Here is a 21858-nt window from a genome sequence, read left to right as displayed (position 1 = left end):
AAGCCCCGCCCCCTGCTCCCAGCAGCCTTCAGTTGGGCCACGAGGAGCAAGAAGCAGCCAGGTAAGTTGCAGAACCCCCCCCTTCCGCCTTCAGGTACAAGCTCTCCCTTCTCTGTGAGGACAGATCTGTGCGTTCCCCCCCCCCCAATAGCTAGCAATCCAAAACAGTCCAGTGGAGCCTGAGCGGTGGGTGTTGCCTTCTGACACTTCCGGTGATGTCAGGGAGTGTGGCATATGGAAATGAGTTATGCTAATGAGTTATGCTAATGAGCTCCTGCACCTCTTTTTCTACAAAATGACCCCTGGTGGTAATGTTACCAACTCCAGCTTGGGAAATTCCTAGAGATGTGTGTGTGTGTGTGGAGCTTTGGAAGGGTAGCATTTGGGGAGGGACCCCACCCGAGCGGCCATTTCCTCCAGGGCAACTGATCTCTGTACTCTGGAAATCCAACGTGATTCAGGGAGATCTTTGGGCCCCACCTGGAGGTTGGCAAGCCTACAGTGTGTGGGGACTCGAACCCAGATCTCCGAGATCTTATTTCCACGCAGCCACAGACGAGCTATATCAGGTGGACCTAGGCAGGATCAGGCCTGTTCCATTCCAAAGGTTACAGCAAAGCAGAAAGAGCAGTGGGAAATTTTACTCCTACCGTACGATGGGGTCCGTCTTCATTGTCCCGCATATAGAACGGTTTCAGGTCATACGGATAGTTCAATACAAACACGGGGATCCCGCCGCAGTGCTCGACCAAGTATTTCTCGTGTTCGCGCTGGAGATCCTGGCCCCACTGCAAAACAAGACCGTGCGGATTGAAAAAGAAAAGAAAAGAATTCCAGCCTAAAAGAATCCAGACTTTAAAAGAAGGTTCCAAATCCAGCTAAGAACTATTGCTGCCACGGACATTTCAGTTGACACAGACACGCTATCGACATGGGAAGGGCCGGTTCACACAAAGAGAACACCCATGGCTTGGCCAGGAGCTCAATGGGGCCTTTTAGGGATGCCAGCCTCCAGGCGGGACCTGGGGATTCCCTGGAATTAAAGCTCATCTCCAGACGACAGAGATCAGTCCCCCCTGGAGAAAACGAGTGCCTTGGAGGGTGGACTCCGTGGCAGACGTGTCGAACTCATTTGTTACAAGGGCCGGATCGGGTATAAATGTCACTTTGTCGGGCTGGGCCACGTATGCCATAAACGCAATGCCAGGTACCGGAGACAGAAACTGTATAAAGGACAGCAGTTGGTAAGCTCCGAGCCGGTGTATCCTCACTGCGAGGCCTCATGGGCTGGGGTGTGTGTGTGCAGAGGATAACCCACATGGGTGGACTGGAGAGCCAGCAGTGCAGCCCTGGGCAGACGCTCCCACGCTGCTTGACTGCTGCAGACAGGGTTGTTCCGCCATGCTGAAGCCACAATCGGACTGGCTCCGCCCACTCCCCCCCCCCAGCAGTCTCCCGTTCCCTCCCTTGCATTATCTCTTCGCAGGCCACATAAGAGCTCTGGACAGGCCAGTTCCGGCTCCCGGGCCTTATGTTTGTCACCCCTGCTCCATGGCTTTGAACACCACTGAGGCCCCCGTCCTCCCCAGGCTCCATACCCATATCTCCGACGCGGAGAGGAGGAGATTGGATTCATACCTCGCCCTTCACTCGGAGTCTCAGAGCGGCTTACCATCTCATTCCCCTTCCCCCTCCCCACAACAGACACCCTGTGAGGTAGGTGGGGCACTGCTTTGAGAGAACTTGTGACCGACCCAAGTTCACACCAGTGGCTTACAATCTCCTTCCCCTCCCCACAACAGACACCCTGTGAGGTAAAACAAGAAGAAGAAGAGATTGGATTTATACCTCACCCTTCACTCGGGAGTCTCAGAGCGGCTTACCATCTCCTTCCCCTCCCCACCACAGACACCCTGTGAGGTAGGCGGGGCTGAGACAGCTCTTTCCGGAACTGTCCTTGAGAGAACAGCTCTGACTGAACTATGGCTGGCCCAAGGTCATCCAGCAGCTGCAGGTGGAGGAGTGGGGAATCAAACCCGGTTCTCCCAGATTAGAGTCCGCCCACTTAACCACGACACCGAACTGGCTCTTGTGTTTCCCAACCTGGATCAGGCAATCCTGCCCCCGCAGACCCAAACAGTGGCCGGGGGGGGGGGACTTGGCAACCGGAAGGCCCTGAATTCTCCTGAGGCGATCGCTTGGGGCTGGCACCGAGGGACATGAAAGAGAGGGGGTTAGGAGGACAAAATTCTGGGGGACCCGGTCCCCTTGGGCGCCCATGGAGCCAGGTTCAGTTCAATCTGAATGCAAGACACTGCTTATACTGAATCAGGCCCTCCGTCCATCACAGTCGGTACTGTCTCCTCAGCAGCGCTTTTTCTGTAGAAAAAGCCCAGCAGGAACTCATTAGCATAATAGGCCACACCCAACAGCAGAAACTCATTCGCACATTAGGCCACACCCTGACACCACAGCTCATTAGCATATTAGGCCACAACCCCGTGTTGCCAAAAGTGTGGTCATCCAGCCACACCCACCTTTCCCGTCTTATTCTGTTTACCTTGTTCGTTGTCAAAACCCAGGGCCTTTTTTTGTAGCAGGGACTCCTTTGCATGTTAGGCCACACACGCCTACTGTAGCCAATCCTAATGAGTTCCTGCTGTTGGGTGTGGCCTATTATGCTAATGCGTTCCTGCTGGGCGTGGCCAACTCAGGAGCCAGCTGGAACTCCGTTCCTGTGCGTTCGTGCCCCAAAATAGCCCTGCTCCTCAGACTGGGAGCAGCTCCTGCTGCAAGATCCTTCAACCGGAGATGCCGGGGATTGAACCTGGGACCTTTCTGCATACAAAGCGGAGGCTCTGCCACTGAGCCGCAGCCCCTGTTTATGTGATTTGTTTTTAATACGACATTTCGGTTGGATCTGGGTCAACGCTCCCTCTAAGCTGTGGAGTCTTGTGAGCAAAAATCCTACTTTTGTGAGCCACTAGCATCAAAGCTGTGAGCGAGCGATTTGGCCACTGCATCAGTTAGTGTGCTTTGGAGCCATCCTTCCTGAGCTAAGATGAAAACGTGTGATCCGGAGGCTCGAAGAACTGTGAGCTAGTTCACACTGACTCAGCTTAGAGGGAACACTGGTCTGGGTTGTGTGAGGGAATCTTTGCAAGGGGGGGGGGCACGGTGGCTCTCATCCACCCCTTCAGTCACCATGTGGGACTCAGCCCTAAAGACAAAAGTGGGAACTGGGCCTCAAATATTACTTGCGCTTTTTATGCTGTGTGAAGCAAAAGTGCCTATGAAGGGTTAAGTGATATAACAGTATGTTAGCCCTCTTCCTAATGCAGCTGTTTCAAGTTTGTTATTGTTAAGGTGCTGATTCTAAGGACAGGCAGACCTACCAATTAACTCTATTTGGAAAAACTGTTTTGACCGCAAAGTGGGGGCAGCTGATACCGTGTTTCCCCGAAAATAAGACACTGTCTTATATTTATTTTTTCTCAAGAAGACACACTAGGGTTTATACCACAAATGCATAGAAATCCTGCTAGGGCTTATTTTTTGGGTAGGTCTTATTTTCGGAGAAACAGGGTATTTGAAAGGGAAAAAGAGTATATCTTGCCACCTTAGCTGGGGGGAAATTTAGCCTAGGGTATTCGGGGAACTCCTGTATGCGGTTTGTATTTGCAGACCTCGACATGAAGCCACATTCCTTGTTGTGACTTATGGCCTATGCTTCCTGAAACTGCGCTGTAGAACACAGGTAGTTTGAGTCAGTATTTTTTTTATTTTGTTGTACTCTCTGAAGTGTTTGTTTGCTGGATTTTGTGTTTCTCTCTTTTGATCGCTGTCTTAAATAAATACTTTCTTTTAAAACTTAAGTTGGCTCATGTGTGCGCAAGTCTCCTGTTAACCCACAAGAAAGCCTAGCTATCTTGACATGCTGAGATTTTGCTGACCTCAACAGTTCTCACAACAGCTTGAAGTGGACTAGAATAACCAATTCATCTCGCAGGAGTTCTGCAGGGAAGTCTGTGGGAGACACCTGTACTTACCAAATGCAGAGTACTCACCTCTGGTTTGTAAGTGAAAACACAGGGTGCCCGATTTAAGATCTCTATGGCTTCAGAGTATGACATTCTAGAAGAGGGGGGGGGGAAAGCAGTTAAAGAGTTTGGCCTCCTTTGCTACAGACATATATCTGAGTGTTAAGATCTTCGTGGAAGGGTTTGATCTCGCTGCCATTTGGAAAACCTTTGTGTGCTTGAATCTAAGGAACTGCCTTGGAGTGGTGTTCACACCTGGGAAACGAAGACACATTTACACCACAAGGCTAACACAGCTTCTTGTGACTTAAAACATAAGAACATAAGAAGAGCCAGTTTGGTGTAGTGGTTGAGTGCGGGTGCTAATCTGGGAGGGCCGGGTTTGATTCCCCGCTCCTCCACTTGCACCTGGCTGGATGACCTTGGGCAAGCCATAGTTCTGATAAGAGCTGTTCTTGAAAAAAGAGCAGTTTCTGTCAAGAGCTCTCTCAGCCCCACCGCCTCACAGGGTGTCTGTTGTGGGGAGGGGAAGGGAAAAGAGTTTGTAAGCCACTCTGAGACACCTTTGGGTAGTGGAGGGCGGGGTATAAATCCAATCTCTTCTTCTCTTCTCTATATCAGACCAGTGGTCCATTTAGTCCAGCATCCTAACTCACAGAGTGGTCAACCAGTTCCTCTGGAGGGCCAACAACAGGGCATAGAGGTCAAGGACTTCCCCCAAGGTTGCCTCCTGGCTCTGGGATTCAGAGGCTTAATGCCTATGAATGTGGAGGTTTCCCTCAGTCACCATGGCTAGTAGCCCCTGATAGACTTATCCTCCGTGACTCTATTTAATCCTCTTTGAAAGCTGTTTATTCCTGTGGCCATCACAACATCCTCTGGCAGCGAATTCCACATTTTAAATCCCTCTCGGTGTAAAGCAGTATTTTCTTTCGCCTGTCCTGAACCTACTGCCCATCAGCTTCATGAAAGGCCCTCGAGTTCTAGTCTTTTGGGAGAGGGAGAAAAAATTTCTCTTTGGCAACCGTCTCCATCCCACACATCATTTAATAAACCTCTATCATGCTCCCACCCACCCACCTTAGTCATCTCTTTTCTAAGAAAACTGAAAAGGTAACAGGAGATATACAGCGCACGCCGATGGTGCGTACTATCCAGGGGTCATTTCCTGCAGGAGCACACAGGAGCGGAGCTCCGGCAGTAAAGAGCCCAGGGGGTGGGCACATGCAACAAGCCCCACCCCCTGCTCCCAGCAGCCCTCAGTCAGAGCAAGAAGCAGCCAGGTAAGTTGCAGTGGGTGTTGCCTTCTGACACACTTCTGGTGATGTCAGGGGGTGTGGCATATGCTAATGAGTTATGCTAATGAGCTCCTGCACCTTTTTTTCTATGAAATGACCCCTGCTACTATCCAAGCCCATTGATTTCAATGCACTTAGACTGGAGTAAGTCTGCATAGGTTTGCACTGAGTGGTGGGAGGGACAGGCTGCTTTATCCCTCCCCATCTTCTCTACTTAAATTGCTCCATCCCTGAGAGTTTTCTCTTAATTTTTTCCAACGTCATCAGGGATTGTTCCTTACATTTGCATGCAATGTCCAGGTAGGCCCTCCTTTCTCCTGACAACAGTTCTGGGAGGCCCAGTCCAGACAGAGACGGCTCATTCCATAGTAAAACCAATTTTCTGAAATGTACCACTTCAGAGTGGCTGCGTTATCCCTCACAGAGGCATTCCGTGCATCAATTTACATATAAAAAGTTATTATACAAAAACACTGAGGCCTTGCCGGCTGACTGAATAGAAGAAGAGATTGGATTTATACTCTGCCCTTCACTACCCAAAGGAGTCTCAGAGGGGCTTACAAACTCCTTTCCCTTCTCCTCCCCACAACAGACACCCTGTAAGGTAGGTGGGGCTGAGAGAGCTCTGACAGGAACTGTCTTTTTCAAGAACAGCTGTGCCAGAACTATGGCTTGCCCAAGATCATCCAGCAGGTGCAAGTGGAGGAGTGGGGAATCAAACCCAGTTCTCCCAGATTAGAGTCCGCACACTTAACCACTACACCAAACTTGGATTGGATTTATACCCCGCCCTTCACTACCCGAAGGAGTCTCAGAGGGGCTTACAAACTCTTTTCCCTTCCCCTCCCCACAACAGACACCCTGTGAGGCAGGTGGGGCTGAGAGAGCTCTGACAGAAATGGCTCTTTTTTCAAGGACAGCTCTGACAGAACTACGGCTTGCCCAAGGTCATAAGAACATAAGAGACGCCAATGTTGGATCAGGCCAAAGGCCCATCCAGTCCAACACTCTGTGTCACACAGGGGCCAGAAATGCCAGTGCCATCAGGAGGTCCAGCAGTGGGGCCAGGACATTAGAAGCCCTCCCACTGTTGACCCCCCCCCCCCAAGCACCAAGATGACAGAGCATCACTTGCCCCAGAGCCCCTATCTATACCTTGTGGCTAATATCCACTGATGGACCTCTGCTCCATATGCTTATCTAATTCCCTTTTGAAGCCGTCCATGCTTGTAGCCGCCACCACCTCCTGTGGCAGGAAGCAAGTGGAGGAGTGGGGAATCAAACCCGGTTCTCCCAGATTAGAGTCCGCGCACTTAACCACTACACCAAACTGGTAGAATAGGTTATTGAAATCTGAGGAGGGGAGACGTTTGCATAGCTGTCTCTCAAAATGGGAAGCTCAACGTGAATAACCAAACGGTTATTTCCAGACCACCCAGAAACCTGGAATTTGGCACGTGTTGAGCCCAAGACACATTGTCTACGAGAAAGGACTGAAAATAGGACTTTGTTGTACCTCACAATCAAAATACAGGGCATGAAGTTTACCTCATAAAAGAGGTCTAAGTTCCAGCATATAGTGAGTCATACCAGACGGAACAGTGACCAGCGTGCTTAAATGTTTGCCGAATGCAACTGGCCTTTACTTGAATGAACATCTGAAGCTGCCTTTTACAGAGTCAGGCCTAGACTGCCAGCCCCCCCCACTGGGGTTGGGGGAAGTGTTCCCTCTAAGCTGAGTTAGTGTGAGCTAGCTCATAGGTCTTTAGCCTCCGGCTCACATTCTTTTGTCTTAGCTCAGGAAGGATGGCTCTGGGGCTAACTAATTTATGCAGTAGCCAAATCGCTCGCTCAGAACGTGAATGCCAGCAGTGCACAAAGTAGAATTTTTGCTCACAGGACTCCACAGCTTAGAGGGAGCATTGGTTGGGAGATCCCCTATGCTGGGCCCCTGCCCCCTGCTGCTCATCTAGGGCTGCCAATCCGCAGTTGGGGGCAGGGGATCACCTGGTTTGGAGGCCCTCCCCCCACTTCAGGGTTATCAGCAAGCGAGGGGGGGGGAATGCCTGCTGGGCACTCCATTATTCCCTATGGAGACCGGTCCCCATAGGGTATAATGGAGAATAGATCCATTGGTAACTGGGGCTCTGGAGGGGGGCTGTGTTTTGAGGTAGAGGCACCAAATCTTCAGCATAGCATCTGATGCCTCTCCTCAAAAAAGGGAAAAAACAAGAAAAACCCCAAGCTTCAAAAAGACTGGACCAGGGGATCCGATTCTATGAGCCCCCAAAGAAGGTGCCCCCATTCACCATTATTTCCAATGGAGGAAAGGCATTTAAAAGGCAGTCCCTTTAAATGCGACAGCCAGAACTCCCTTCGGAGTTCAGTCGTGCTTCCGGGTTTGATTCCCCGCTCCTCCACATGCAGCTGCTGGTGTGACCTTGGGTCAGTCACAAGCTCTGTCAGAGCTGTTCTCTCACGAGCAGTCCTCGAAAGAGCTCTCTCAGCCCCACCTACCTCATAGGATGTCTGTTGTGGGGAGGTGAAGAGAAAGGAGATTGTAAGATGCTCTGAGAGTGAAGGGCGGCGTATAAAACTAATCTCTTCTTCTTCTTCTTCTTCTTCTTCTTCTTCCTTCCCCTCTCACAGAGGGCTTCTGGAAAGTCTCTCACCGGCTTGTCAGCCTCACCTGGCAACCCTAAATGGTACCAGCGTGTACGTGTGTGGCTTGGGTGGAGAATGTGTTAGAAGTACAAGTTCCTACCATCCCTGCTTAGGGTTGGGAAATATCTGGAGATTTTGGGGATGGAGCCCAAGGAGGACGAAGACTGGGGAGAGGAGAGACTTCAGGGGATATAACATCATAGAGGCCACCTTCCCAAGTGATCCTTTTCTTCAGGTGAACTGATCTCTGTTGCCTGCAGATCAGTCAGACGAAGAGTCAACAGAGATATGTCTGCAAAATCATTTACTGTTGTCATTCTGTAGAAAGTTCTCTTCTATTATCGCTCACATGAAACGGATACTGCGCAATATAAACAAATCCGTTTCACAAGAATTGCTTTATCTGAGTGTGTAGCAATCACAATTCTTATCAATAGAAGGAAGAAAATAAACAGAAGAGGAGAGAGAAGAGATTGGATTTATACCCCGCCCTTCACTTGGAGTCTCAGAGTGGCTTACAAACTCCTTTCCCTCCCCCTCCCCACAACAGACACCCTGGGAGGTGGGTGGGGCTGAGAGAACTCCGACACAAACGGCTCTTTTTCAAGGACAGCTGTGCCAGAGCTTGTGACTGACCCAAGGTCACACCAGCAGGTGCAAGTGGAGGAGTGGGGGAATCAAACCCGGTTCTCCGAGATTAGAGTCCGCGGACTTAACCACGACACCAAACTGGCTCTCCACATTCAATTATAGATGTGAAAAATTCATAATGAACCGTTTTCATCTCCCGCTAATTGTTTCAGGGCTCTCATTTCGCAACCTGATAAATTATGCCATGGACAAAGAGCATCCAAGATTATGTGGTACGCTCGGATTTGAGGAAATCCAGGTCTTCCACTGGTCTTCCCCCTGGGCACCACCACTGTGGACACTGCAAAATTTGATTCCGGGACACAAACCTATTAGACTATCTGCGTTTTCCACATGCTCAACTTTTATGTCATTTTATGTCCATGTCCACGGGTGTATGTGGGAAAAACCGAGCGTCCTATCAAAGTTCGGGTGCTTGAACACATTCCCCGCATTAGGAATAATGATTTAGATGCTGCTTTAACTGAGCATTTTGTTCAGAACAATCATGCTCATGATCAGGGGTCATTTCCTGCAGGAGCGCACAGGAGCGGAGCTCCGGCAGTAAAGAGCCCAGGGGGCGGGCACATGCAACAAGCCCCACCCCCTGCTCCCAGCAGCCCTCAGTCAGAGCAAGAAGCAGCCAGGTAAGTTGCAGAGCCCCCCCCCCCGGGGACCCAGGCCCAAAACAGTCCAGTGGCACCTTTAAGACCAAGTTTTATTCAGGTGCAAGCTCTCCCTCCTCTGCGAGGACAGATCTGCACGTTGCCCCCCCCCAATAGCTAGCAATCCAAAACAGTCCAGTGGAGCCTGAGCGGTGGGTGTTGCCTTCTGACACACTTCCGGTGATGTCAGGGGGTGTGGCATATGCAGATAAGTTATGCTAATGAGCTCCTGCGCCCCTTTTTCTACGAAATGACCCCTGCTCGTGATGATTTCCGTCATTTAGTTTTATCTGCTGCTAATAGTACTGTTAACACAAGGAAGGTGTTGCTGCAAGAAGAGGCTAGATGGATATACCGTTTGAATTCACCGCTGCCTCATGGGCTAAACTTGGAACTTGATCTTAGTTCTTTTCTGTAACCATAACTGTATTATGTTAGTTGTAAACTAGAACTTTGGCACACAATGTAAATCTCCTCACGTCTGGTATTGTGCCCACAGAGTGGTTTTTGAAAATCACACCCTGTCACTTTCAGCATGTTTATAATGTCCAGCCACGGCTGCTAAGGCTTGACATTGAGTATTTACTTTTAGGAGAAAAAAGGTTTTGATGTTTATATAGTCTGTTGGTCTAATATGTGAAGGTAATAATATAGATGGCATTTTACAGTTGGGTTTTACAAACAGGAAGAAACATACATGAATACACTAGTACTTTAAATGCTGTTTGCACAGGCAGACTGTGGCTGGTAGCAATTAGCAGTGGAGACTTTATGTTTGGCTTCTAGAATCCAGCTAATACATTGTGAAGACCTTGGGTTCTGTTATTAGAGAGTCAACATGGAATGTTTCCTTCAAGAGTTGATAAGTAGAAATGTAAGTGACAGTTCTGAGTGTAATGGTTCATTGTGAATTTTTAAAGCTACATTGGCCCCGGTCACACGGAGACTTTGCCACGCGAAAGGCATGAATGCTGGGCGAATTTTCGGAGTGTGATCACACCGCAACATCTGGTAAGTGTAGCGCACCTTTGGCGTGCCACTGAAGATGCGCAGTTAAAAAGTACCTGCAACAGGGGTCATTTCGTAGAAAAAGAGCTAGGGGGACTCATTAGCATAACTCATTAGCATATGCCACACCCCCTGACATCACCGGAAGTGTGTCCTCCCCACAGCCGGCGGCGACCTCCAGCGGGCACCAGCAGGGAGCTCCAGGCCCCGCCCTCCCACACCTCACCCGGGGGGATGGCGTCCCCCCGCGTCCCCCCCCAAATGACCCCGTCCTGCAAAGTTCCACTACCAAATGGTTTGCCACGGGCTGCAGACGGACTTGTTCGGTGTGATCGCGCCGGCACATGCCTATTCTCTCCGGCAATCCTCTTTGTAGCATGCGGCGAAGGACAAAACCCCGGTGCGCCACCATCATGCCTGATTGCATAATGGCGGATCAGAATGCGACGGCGCAAATAGCCACGTCTCCCCCCCCACCCTGCATTTTCCGGCACATGCGGCCAGGGCCCTTTATAATTGAATGTGTATTTTCTTCCTTCTACTGATAAGAATTGTGATTGCTACACGCTCAGATAAAGCAATTCTTGTGAAATGGATTTGTTTATATTGCGCGGTATTCGTTGTGAGTGAGCAATAATAGAATTTTCCACAGAATTACTACAGTAAATGATTTTGCAAACGTATCTTTATCAACTCTTTTCGTTATTTTTGTCAAGGATGTTGTGTTTGGATTTCCACTTCCTCCCGTGATCTCTCATTTTTGGCCTATTCCAAACCCTATTCCATGTCAAGACCTTGCCTTGTCACTGTTCGGTGTTAAATGCTTGACAAGGCTCACAGCTGAATAATTGCTGTAGGCATTAGATTCCAGTAGATGTAGGGAAGAAGAAACAAAGCATGGTGGGGCACTGTTCCCTCTAAGCTGAGTTAATGTGAGCTAGCTGACAGTTTTTCAGCCTCCGGCTCAGGAAGGGATGGCTCCAGAGCAAACTAATTTACGCAGCAGCCAAATCACTCGCTCACAGCTTTAATGCCCGTAGCTCACAAAGTAGAATTTTTGCTCACAAGACTCCACAGCTTAGAGGGAGTATTGCTTGGGATGTAGGTGGGGCTGCGAGAGCTGTTTTGAGGACTGCTCGTGAGAGAACAGCTCTGAGAGAACTTGTGACTGACCCAAGGTCACACCAGCAGCTGCATGTGGAGGAGTGGGGAATCAAACCCGGTTCTCCCAGGTAAGAGTCCGTGCTTTTAACCGCTACACCAAACTGGCTCTTGTGAGAACAGCATTCCTACAGGACAATTCTTAACAACCGGAATGACAACACTGAACATATTCTGTTGCACTATGATTTTTTAACAGGGGGAAAGAAAACAATTGCTTACATTATAAATCGGTTCTTCAACATCTGTTCTATCTTGCCCTTAAGGGGTGGGAAGAAGAGAAAATGAAAAAAAAGGTCATTCAACACTGGCAATCGGAAAGAACTCAGAAAAAGACCAGCTCACATGTTAATTCTCCAGAAGCGTTTCGCAATAGGATCATGAACTCCACGGGGCTTTATGTTTCACCCAGGCCAAACTAGATGCACACAGATACGCAGCCCAAATTCTGCACGGGGATGACCTTGATTGGGCCCTTTGGTTGGACACACAGTTCGGCACCACTGAATATGCCCTGCTTGTTTTATTTTTATTTATGTTACCGATATTCTGCCTTTCTCAAAGGGAGTCAAGGCAGGTTACGCATAGTGAGTCGGTACAGTCGACAAAACGGGACATCCAATATTCAGTGCATTAGGATTTTAGAAGTCTGGAACCACCAGAAAGAAGTGAAGATTAGCATAAGTATTCACATGACACATTAAGCGGTACAGAAATTACACAAATAGGATCCTGCTTACAGTAAGCTATACGCAGCGGGGTAGACCACAGTCCCTGACCAGTTATCCAAGCAAGTTTGTAAAACCATTCTGTACGGTTGCAGCCCCAGAAGGTTGGACAGAACCAGTGGGTTGAAATTAAATCAGAAGAGTTTTTGGCTAAACATCAGGAAGAACTTCCTGAGAGTTAGAGCAATTCCTCAGTGGGACAGGCTTCCTCGGGAGGTGGTGGGCGCTCCTTCTTGGAAAGTTTTCAAGCAGAGGCTCGATGGCCATCGGACAGCCATGCTGATCCTGTGAACTTAGGCAGACCCTGAGAGGGAGGGCAGGAAGGGTTGCCTCAGGGCTTAGTTCTCCTGGCCCTTTCTTACATGCCCAGGGAAATGCTGATCGCCACTTTCGGGGTCAGGAAGCCATTTTTCTCCAGGCCAGTTTGGCTGGGGATCCCGGAGGTTCTTTTGTCATTTTCTGGGCGTGGGACACCGGTCACTGGGTGTGTGTGGGGGGGGAGGTATTTTTGAGTTTCCTGCATTGTGCAGGAAGTTGGACTAGATCTTGATCTATCCTTTACTACATTTATAAAGCAGGCAGGTTACAGAATAGGGTTGCCAAGTGGGACTTACCTTGGCGGCGGGGGACTCCCGGGTGGATCCTGGAGCGCACGCGCAGCACATACGTCACCAGGAAGTGACGTTATGACGCCGGGTATGCTGGGGGCGGGGCCACGACCATATAAGGCCCCGCCCCCAGCGTTCCCGGCGTCATAACGTCACTTCCGGGTGACACGCACGTCAGTGAGGAGTTGGGATCCCTGTTACAGAACGTTGTAGGGAACGTTAATTGTTTGTACCTCTTGTCCGGGGGCTACATGCTTATGAAAGAGTCCAGCATCGTGAGAGCACTTGGACAGTATCGTGTCTGTCGCTTTCTTGAAAAGATCCTCCATCACCTAAGCAAAAAAAAAGGGGGGGGAGGTAATTATGCAGACGTGTTTTCAACCGTTATTAAATTTATTCCTCACCTTGGTCTGAAGATGGCTTGCGGTTAGCAACGCTACGTCGCACTGCGGGGTTCTCAGAGACGTTACAACAAAACGATGCATTCAAACATTTCTATCCAGCCTTTCTCTCCCTTGTTCGACTTTAACCTTTTCAGCACAGAGGGAAGGGAAGACGTCACCATTCTCCTTTGCTGTAGACGGAGGAACGGAGGCTTGCATTCGCGAGATCATAGCAGAGGTAAAATTCAGCCCAGGGATTTCCTGATTCAAAATGCAGTCTCTTTGACGCTGCACCACACCAGGCACAAGAGTTGGAAACCAAAGACTAGCAGGAGGAGTAAATCTGCAGATACAACCACTGCTTTTATGCCATGGGGAGGAGTTGTGGCTTCCCCGGCATCTCCGGTTAAAAGGACCAGGCAGGAGGTGATGTGGAAGACCTCAGCCTGAGACCCTGGAGAGCTGTAAAGAGAGACTGTGGCTCAGTGGAAGAGCCTCTGCCTGGCATGCAGAAGGTCCCAGGTTCAATACCCAGCATCTCCTGTTAAAAGGACCAGGCAGGAGGTGATGTGGAAGACCTCAGCCTGAGACCCTGGAGAGCTGTAAAGAGAGACTGTGGCTCAGTGGAAGAGCCTCTGCCTGGCATGCAGAAGGTCCCAGGTTCAATCCCCGGCATCTCCTGTTAAAAGGACCAGGCAGGAGGTGATGTGGAAGACCTCAGCCTGAGACCCTGGAGAGCTGTAAAGAGAGACTGTGGCTCAGTGGAAGAGCCTCTGCCTGGCATGCAGAAGGTCCCAGGTTCAATCCCCGGCATCTCCTGTTAAAAGGACCAGGCAGGAGGTGATGTGGAAGACCTCAGCCTGAGACCCTGGAGAGCTGCTGCCAGTCTGAGTAGACAATACTGACCTTGATGGACCAACGGTCTGATTCAGGATAAGGCAGCTTCATGTGGAGGGTTGTGACTCAGTGATGAAGCATTTGCTTGGCATGCAGAAGGTCCCAGGTTCAATCCCTGGCATCTCCAGTTCAATAGACCAGGCAGAAGATGATGGGAAAGACCTCTGCCTGAGACCACTGCCAGTCCGAGTAGCCCCACTGGTGGACCTTCTGATGGCACCTGGTATTTCTGGCCACTGTGTGACACAGAGTGTTGGGCTGGATGGGCCTTTGGCCTGATCCGACATTGGCGTCTCTTATGTTCTTACAATGCTGACCTTGATGTCCCAATGGTCTCATTCAGTATAAGGCAGCTTCGTGCTTGGTGTCGTGGTTAAGAGCGGCAGACTCTGATCTGGAGAACTGGGTTTGATTCCACACTCCTCCACTTGGAGCCAGCTGGGTGACCTTGGGCAAATCACAGCTTTCTCTCAGCCTAAAAATAAGCACAGCTCGCCACCTAGTGGTGCCAAGAGACAGCTACAGCTTCAGGCCGCCAGACAACCCTTAGGGATCCCCTGTCTATTCTACACACAATGACACGCAATCATTCATTTTTAGCCTCATGTATGTTCAAGGAGTGGCTGTGGCTCTGTGGCAGAGCCTCTGCTTCACATGCAGAAGTTCCCAGGTTCGATCCCCGGCATCTCCCGTTTCAAAGGACCGGGCATGAGGTGACGTGAAAGACCTGGGGTGGTGCCCGTCTGTCCATCAGCAGATATAGGTGGGTGTCATCAGCATACTGATGACAACCCAGACTGAAACGCTGCACCAGCTGGGTGAGGGGGCGCATATAGATGTTAAACATCTATAAAATATCAATTTTAAAAAGCATTGGGGAAAGGATTGCACGGGGGAAAGTTAATCGGGAGAGGTGGTCCTCCAGGTATGAAGGCTGCAGGCCGTTAAGGGTTTTATAAGTTAAAACCAACACTCTGAAGAAGAGTTGGTTTTTATACTCCGCTTTTCTCTACCTTCAGGAGTCTCAAAGTGACTTACAATCGCCTTCCCTTCCTCTCCCCAAAACAGGCACCCTGTGAGGCAGGTGGGGCTGAGAGAGTCCTGAGAGAACCGTGACTGGCCCAAGGTCACCCAGCAGGCCTCCTGTGTCTCAAAGAGGCTTACAATTGTGAAGTGTAGTGGGTTAGACGCATGAAGTAAGCATGGAGACTGATGTAGTGATCAGCATACTTTACTGGTACACAACAAGACACCACACAACGGCCGGGTGGCCAACTATATACATCCCTGGGGACACATCCCTAGGTTCCATTGGCGGGTTTGAATCTCCCGCCACGGTCCCATTGGTCCCCCAGTGGAGAGACTAGGATCCTAGTCCCCATTGTTATTTCATCCTCAAGCTCCAAAGTGTGCGCTGGCATCTGGTGGCGGCCAGCGGACACAACAAATTGCCTTCCCTTCCTCTCCCCACAACAGTCACCTTGTGAGGCAGGTGGGGCTGAGAGAGTCCTGAGAGAACAGTGACTGGCCCAAGGTCACCCAGCAGTCTTCATGGGGAGGAGGAATGAGGAATCAATCTTGGTTCTCCAGATTAGAGTCCGCCGCTCTTAACCCCACACTGGCTCTCCACTACTCCTCTCCCCACAACAGGCACCTTGTGAGGCAGGTGGGGCTGAGAGAGTCCTGAGAGAACCGTGACTGGCCCAAGGACACCCAGCAGGCTTCACATGGAGGAGGAGTAGGGGAGTCACACCCGGCTCTTCAGATCAAAGTCCACCACTCTTAAACCACTTCCTCCACCCTGGCTTTGAATTGGCACCAGAAAATAATTGGGAGCCAGCGCAGCCGTTGCAAGATAGGGGGTGATATGAGCTGACCGTGGAGACCTGGTCGACAGGCTGGCAGCTGCATTCTAGACTACCCTGCAATTTCCGAAGCATCTTCAAGGGTAGGCCTACAATCAAAATCATCTAAGTTCGTGGCCTGAGAAGAAGAAGAGATTGGATTGATACCCCGCCCTTCACTCCCCAAAGGAGTCTCAGAGCGGCTTACAAACTCCTTTCCCTTCCCTTCCCCACAACAGACACCCTGCTAGGTAGGTGGGGCTGAGATAGCTCTTTCGAGAATTGTCCTTGAGAGAACAGCTCTGAAAGAACTACGGCTTGCCTGAGGTCATCCAGCAGCTGCAAGTGGAGGAGTGGGGAATCAAACCCGGTTCTCCCAGATTAGAGTCCGCACACTTAACCACTGCACCAAACTGGCTCTCAATACAGGCACCAAACTGGCTCAATACAGGCACACAAAACATTCCTCAAAAACCTGCAGTGACACACATCGGCCTTCTAAACCTACACTTCTCCCAAACCCTACAACCCAAACACACGTAGTATCTCTGGAGCAATACTCCCCCTAAGCTGCGGAGTCTTGGGAGCAAAAATTCTACTTTGTCAGCGACTGGCATTAAAGTTGTGAGCGAGGCATTTGGCTACTGCATAAATTAGTTCGCTCTGGAGCCGTCCTTCCTGAGCTGAGACAAAAATGTGTGAGCCAGAAGCTAAAAAACTGTGAGCTAGCACACACTAACTCAGCCTAGAGGGAACACTGCTCTGGAGTAAACAATGCCTTCGGCAAACTGTTGTGAATGCAGAGCGAGAATGGGGAAGCCTGGTTTCTGGGAAGAGAGAGCTCGATATAATCTAGCCCATCAGTGATCACCCGCCACGGTGATTTTTTTTTTAAAGAAAAAAAGATAATTGGCTCCGCTCCGCTCTGCATCACGCTTCAATTTACAGCTTGTCGAAATAGCTAGCGGCCAAGACGATTCCGTTCCGTCCTTATTAGACCTTCTCTCGCCAGCCGCTTCCTCGCACCCCATTGTGAGCAAGGATTTTCGTACAGGTCTGCTGCTGAAAGCCCTTCAATTCCCTGCACACCAAAACAAGACCCTCGTTCCGCTTTTCGCGCTCTGACAAAGTTATTATGCTATACGCGACTCAAAGGATCCGACTGCTTCCTTCAAAGCAGCCGTCACGCAATCTCCACGCCGTTCATCTAATTGGGATGTTTTGCGCTCTCCGCCGATTCCCTTGATGCGACGGGGAGCTCGCAACTGTAATAGGGTTGCCAAGTCCGTCCTCGTTGCGGAGCGGGGGACTCCCGGGTTGATCCCGGAGCGTGTGGACGCCGCATCCACATCACCAGGAAGTGACGGGACGCCGCCGGGGGCGGGGCCACGACCATCCGAGGGGAAAACATAAGAGTTTTCACTCGGATGACTGTGGCGGCCCCGCCCCCAGCGTGCCTGGCGTGGTCGCGTCACTTCCTGGTGACGTGCACGTCGGGGTGGAGTTCCCCCTGGGGCCCGATCCGGCGGCGGCGGGGAACCTGGGGGGACTTGGCAAGCCTAGACTGTAATGCCACATGGAAAAGAGCAACGAGACTTTAAAAAAAAGAAAGAAGAAGAAGCGGTGAAACGCTAGTATTTCGCAGGATCCCAGAAGTGAGTTTGTCAGGGGAGAGGCGACGGGGGAGCAGTTCACACATTCAGGGCTATAGCTGGGGTTCCCAGTCTCCAGGTGGGGGCTGGAGATCTCCCAGAAGCATAACTGATATCCAGACTACAGAGATCAGCCCCCCTGGAGAAAATGGCCCCTCTGTAGGCTTTATACTCCACTGAGGCCCCTCCCTTCCACAGGCTCCGCCTCCCAAATCTCCAGGATCAGATTCAAGGTTTTGGTGCTGACCTCAAAGCCCTAAACAGTCTGGGAGCCGCATACCTTCGGGACCCGCCTCTCCTGGTACATCCCCCAAAGAGCGTTACGCTCAAGTGGCAAAAAACGTACTGGTGGTCCCTGGCCCAAAGAGTGTCTGGCTGTCCTCGCAGGGGTCATTTCCGGCAGGAGCGCACGGGAGCAGAGTTCCGGTAGTGAAGAGCCCAGGGGGCGGGCACATGCAACAAGCCCCGCCCCCTGCTCCCAGCAGCCCTCAGTCAGAGCAAGAAGCAGCCAGGTAAGTTGCAGAGCCCCCCCCCAGATAGCAATCCAAAACAGTCCAGTGGCACCTTTAAGGCCAAGGTTTTTTCAGGTACAAGCTCAGGGCAGATCTGCGCGTCCCCCCCCCCCCTAGCTAGCAATCCAAAAGAGTCCAGTGGAGCCTGAGCAGTGGCCCCGCGAGGGCAAGCGGACCGGGCTCGTCCATCTCCCTGTAATGGGCAGCAGCTTGGGCGGCTGGCTGCGGGCCCGCGTCTCCTTCTTCGGACCCCTCTCCTTGGCATGTCAGCCTGGGCCTCCTCTTGGGTGGTGGCGGCTCCTGGCTGCCGTGGCTCAGCAGCGGTGGCATGGCCCCATCTGGGGCCTGCAGGCCGAGTGAGGGTGTCTGGCCAGTGGAGCACCCAGCCGGGCTGCGGCTCGAAGGAAACTGAGGGCAAAAGGGTGGTCGCTGCCTCTGTGGGCAGGATGGAGAGAGACGCCCTGTGAGTGACACACCAGGGCGCCAACCAATTCCGGAGCGTGTGGAATGTTCCAGAGAAGTGCCACCACCATTCAGCTTTTATTTATAAGGGAGATATCACCAGGAAATTGTAAAAAGCAAGATTCTGAACTTATTCTACATGTAGTGACAGCTGGAAGAATATTATATGCCAAATACTGGAGGAATGAAGTACCTTCCAACGAAAAAATCCTAAATAAAATACTTGAAACTGCAGAGATGGACAAATTAATTTTGAGAGGACAAAATGAACAAAACTTTTGAGAATACATGGTCATGGTTTTATAAATGGATGAAAGAATACAATAGATAAACCATATGGACATACAAGCGAGTCTGAAGAAAATATGAACTATAGCTTTAGTTATGAGCAAATGTTTATTCAAATCTACACGGTGTGGAAAAACAGAAGCAAAATATAAAATTAGATAATGTAGGAGGTAACTTAACAGATAAAATAGTGTAAATGGAACCCCCTACCTATATGTATGTATGTTTGTTTTTGTTTTTTGTTGGTCTTTTTAAAAAAAAGATTTTTTAAAAAAAAAGAGAGAGAAAGGTAGGCTGGCTGATTCGGTAGTGTTATGTATCATGCATACATGCCTGAGCTTCATCTGTTCAGCCATCTAAGGCTGGTATTGTAAACAGCACATTCTGATTGGCTACTCTGCGCAGTAGACCAATCAGAACCATAGAGACGTTCTGGAGGGAACCGAGTTCATTGGTCCTTATTTTGATATTTTGATTGGTTCTTAACTTACCAGTGGGCGTGGTTATACAAGCCCGGTTAGTTTAAAAGAGAGCCTGTTACTCTCATGTTTGTGTGCATTCCTGTCTTGTTCTAATAAAGCTGAATCACTTGTTAATGAGCTGCCTGAAGTCTCGTACTTAACAGGTAGGAAGGAGAGATGGAAGCCAGAAAAGGGGAGAGGGTATGGTGGTTTCAGAGAAAGGAAACACGAAATAATAGGGGGAAGGGAAAACGAGATGCTCCATTTAAGTCCTCTCTGGTCTCTGTATATTACTAAAAATACCTAAATTCGGAATGCCACCGAAACCTAAAGCTGAATCACTTGTTAATGAGCTGCCTGAAGTCTCGTACTTAACAGGTAGGAAGGAGAGATGGAAGCCAGAAAAGGGGAAAGGGTATGGTGGCTTCAGAGAAAGGAAACAGGAAATAATAGGGGGAAGGGAAAATGAGATGTTCCCTTTAAGTCCTCTCTGGTCTCTCTATATTACTAAAAATAAGTTCGGAATGCCACCGAAACCTCATCCCTCAGGGTGATTTACAAAGCTTTGATGCCACTGAGGTAATTTCTGCTACTGTGTCTGTAATCCCTCTATCGTTCCCTAAACGATTTAGTACGTGATCATCAGCACAGCAAACTGGAAAGGTGACCATAACAGGAACTATCGCATTGGGTCTTGGCTCCGCACAGAGCTCACAGAAAGACAAAAAAGATATATACAACAGATTCAGAGGTGTGAATTCCACAAGGACGTAACCTCTGCTCCTGAAGAATTCCCCTAAACCTAGCTGATAACTCCCCCCAACATTAAAACAGGCTGACCAAAACGATCTGTGATAAACTGGGGCCACAAGGTAGATTAAACCTGTATTGCGAGAACATGGGAAGGAAGGAAGGAAAGCCCCTGGACTTAAGGGAACAAACTGGTTTAGCATTAGTTAAAAGAAACTGCCAATCCAGTTCTCCAAATCTTCCTGTCACTGCGCATCCCATCTCACAGGGGCCAACCAGTTCCTCTGGAGGACCAGCAACAGGGCAGAGAGGCCGAGGGCTTCCCTGATAAGAACGTCAGAAGAGCCCTGCTGGATCAGACCGGTGAAGGTCCATCTAGTCCAGCATCCCGTCTCACACAGAGGCCAACCAGTTCCTCTGGAGGGCCAACAACAGGGCAGGGAGGCCAAAGGCTTCCCCTGATAAAAACCTCAGAAGAGCCCTGCTGAATCAGACCAGTGAGGGTCCATCTAGTCCAGCATCCCGTCTCACACAGAGGCCAACTGTCACGGCAGGACCAGGGGGCGTGACGCAAGCAAGCCAAAGTCCAGGAACAGTCCGAGGTCAAGCCGAGCAAATCAGGTAGCAAGGTTCAAACAGGTTTAAATCACAGTCCAAAAGCAGGGTCAGACATACCAAGGTTTCAAGTCCATAAATCACAATGATACCAGAGGAGTCAGAGATGAACGAAGGTCAACGAAGCCGAGGGTCAAAAGCCGAGGATCAAGCCGATAAGAATTCCACAAGGTCTGGAGCAGAGATGCAAGGATTCAGGTCCTGACAAACAACATTTGCCAGCACAAATGACTGCTGGCAACAGACTTGCAGATATACAGTGCTAGCTAATCAACTCATTAGCTAGCCGGGAGCAAGGTCAGGATCCTGTCAATAGTCAGGGCTGAGAGATCTTCTGGCACGCATGCGTGCATTCTGCCTTCGCTCTCTCAGCTGCTGTCTCCTTACATTCCGGAGCCTGGTTACAGGTGGGGGCGAGTCTGATGAACTACTGGGCTGCAGCAGAGACTGATCCCTTGCAGGTGTTCCCTGAGAGGCTTGATCCTCCTCACCACTTAGGTAGCTTTCAGCTACAGGATCCAGTCTTTGCCTTTCTGCTGCAGTACTGTCCTCAGGAGCCTGTAAGTCCACAGGCTCCTGGCTGGCAGGTGCCTCCTCAGGGACATCAGCAAGGGCAGGCATGGCATCAGCAGGGGCAGGCAGGACCCCCCGAGCCGCAGTACTCCTGCGCGGGCTCGGGGGACCCGGGGCGGGGCTTGTCGCCATGCGGGCTGCTAGAGCAGCGCTCCAGAGGACTCCGACCTGAAAAAAACCCTGCCCATGGGCACCATGGCACCCACCAACACATTTTCTGGTGCCCATTCAGTGTCTTTAGAAAATGGGCAGGGCCAGGTGGGACTTTTGCCCATCAAGGCTTCTGATTGGCCATTGGAGATTTGATTGGATATATAGAATTTTTTTTACGATGCTTTGGCAGCAGCTTCCACAACAGAACAAGGATTTTCACTATGTGACTGAAGGTACGCTGCGGCAGCTATTTTATGACTGGCCCCTCCTTTTGTGGTGACTATTTTGTGGCAGCCAGTTTGTAGCTGTGCCTACCACACTATGGCTGCGGTCACACGGAACATTAGCCACGCTACAGAGACGGAAAATAGGCGGATTTTCCAGGCAAGATCACACCACCACATCTGGGAAGCGTAGAGCTCCCTTGCCGAACCCGAGGCTTCCCGCCGAAGATGCGGGGTAAAAA

General features: G+C 50.3%; 1 protein-coding gene across 1 annotated transcript in view; it reads right to left on the bottom strand.

Moving 5' to 3' along the window:
• The window catches only part of LOC107116987 (probable asparagine--tRNA ligase, mitochondrial), a gene marked incomplete at its 5' end in the record, with an annotated part of 82718 nt that overhangs the window by 5367 nt on the left and 55493 nt on the right, over positions 1–21858 (bottom strand). The window contains 4 exons of the mRNA XM_015419021.1: positions 651–788; positions 4068–4134; positions 11689–11726; positions 13036–13134. Of these exons, the coding sequence (XP_015274507.1) occupies positions 651–788; positions 4068–4134; positions 11689–11726; positions 13036–13134 (342 nt within the window). The remainder of the gene's footprint in view (positions 1–650; positions 789–4067; positions 4135–11688; positions 11727–13035; positions 13135–21858) is intronic.

Source organism: Gekko japonicus, unplaced genomic scaffold (assembly GCF_001447785.1).
Source record: "Gekko japonicus isolate JY-2015 unplaced genomic scaffold, Gekko_japonicus_V1.1 scaffold3806, whole genome shotgun sequence".
Lineage (NCBI taxonomy): Eukaryota > Metazoa > Chordata > Lepidosauria > Squamata > Gekkonidae > Gekko > Gekko japonicus.
Note: the sequence above shows the minus strand (reverse complement) of the source record. Positions and strands in the feature narration are given on the sequence as shown.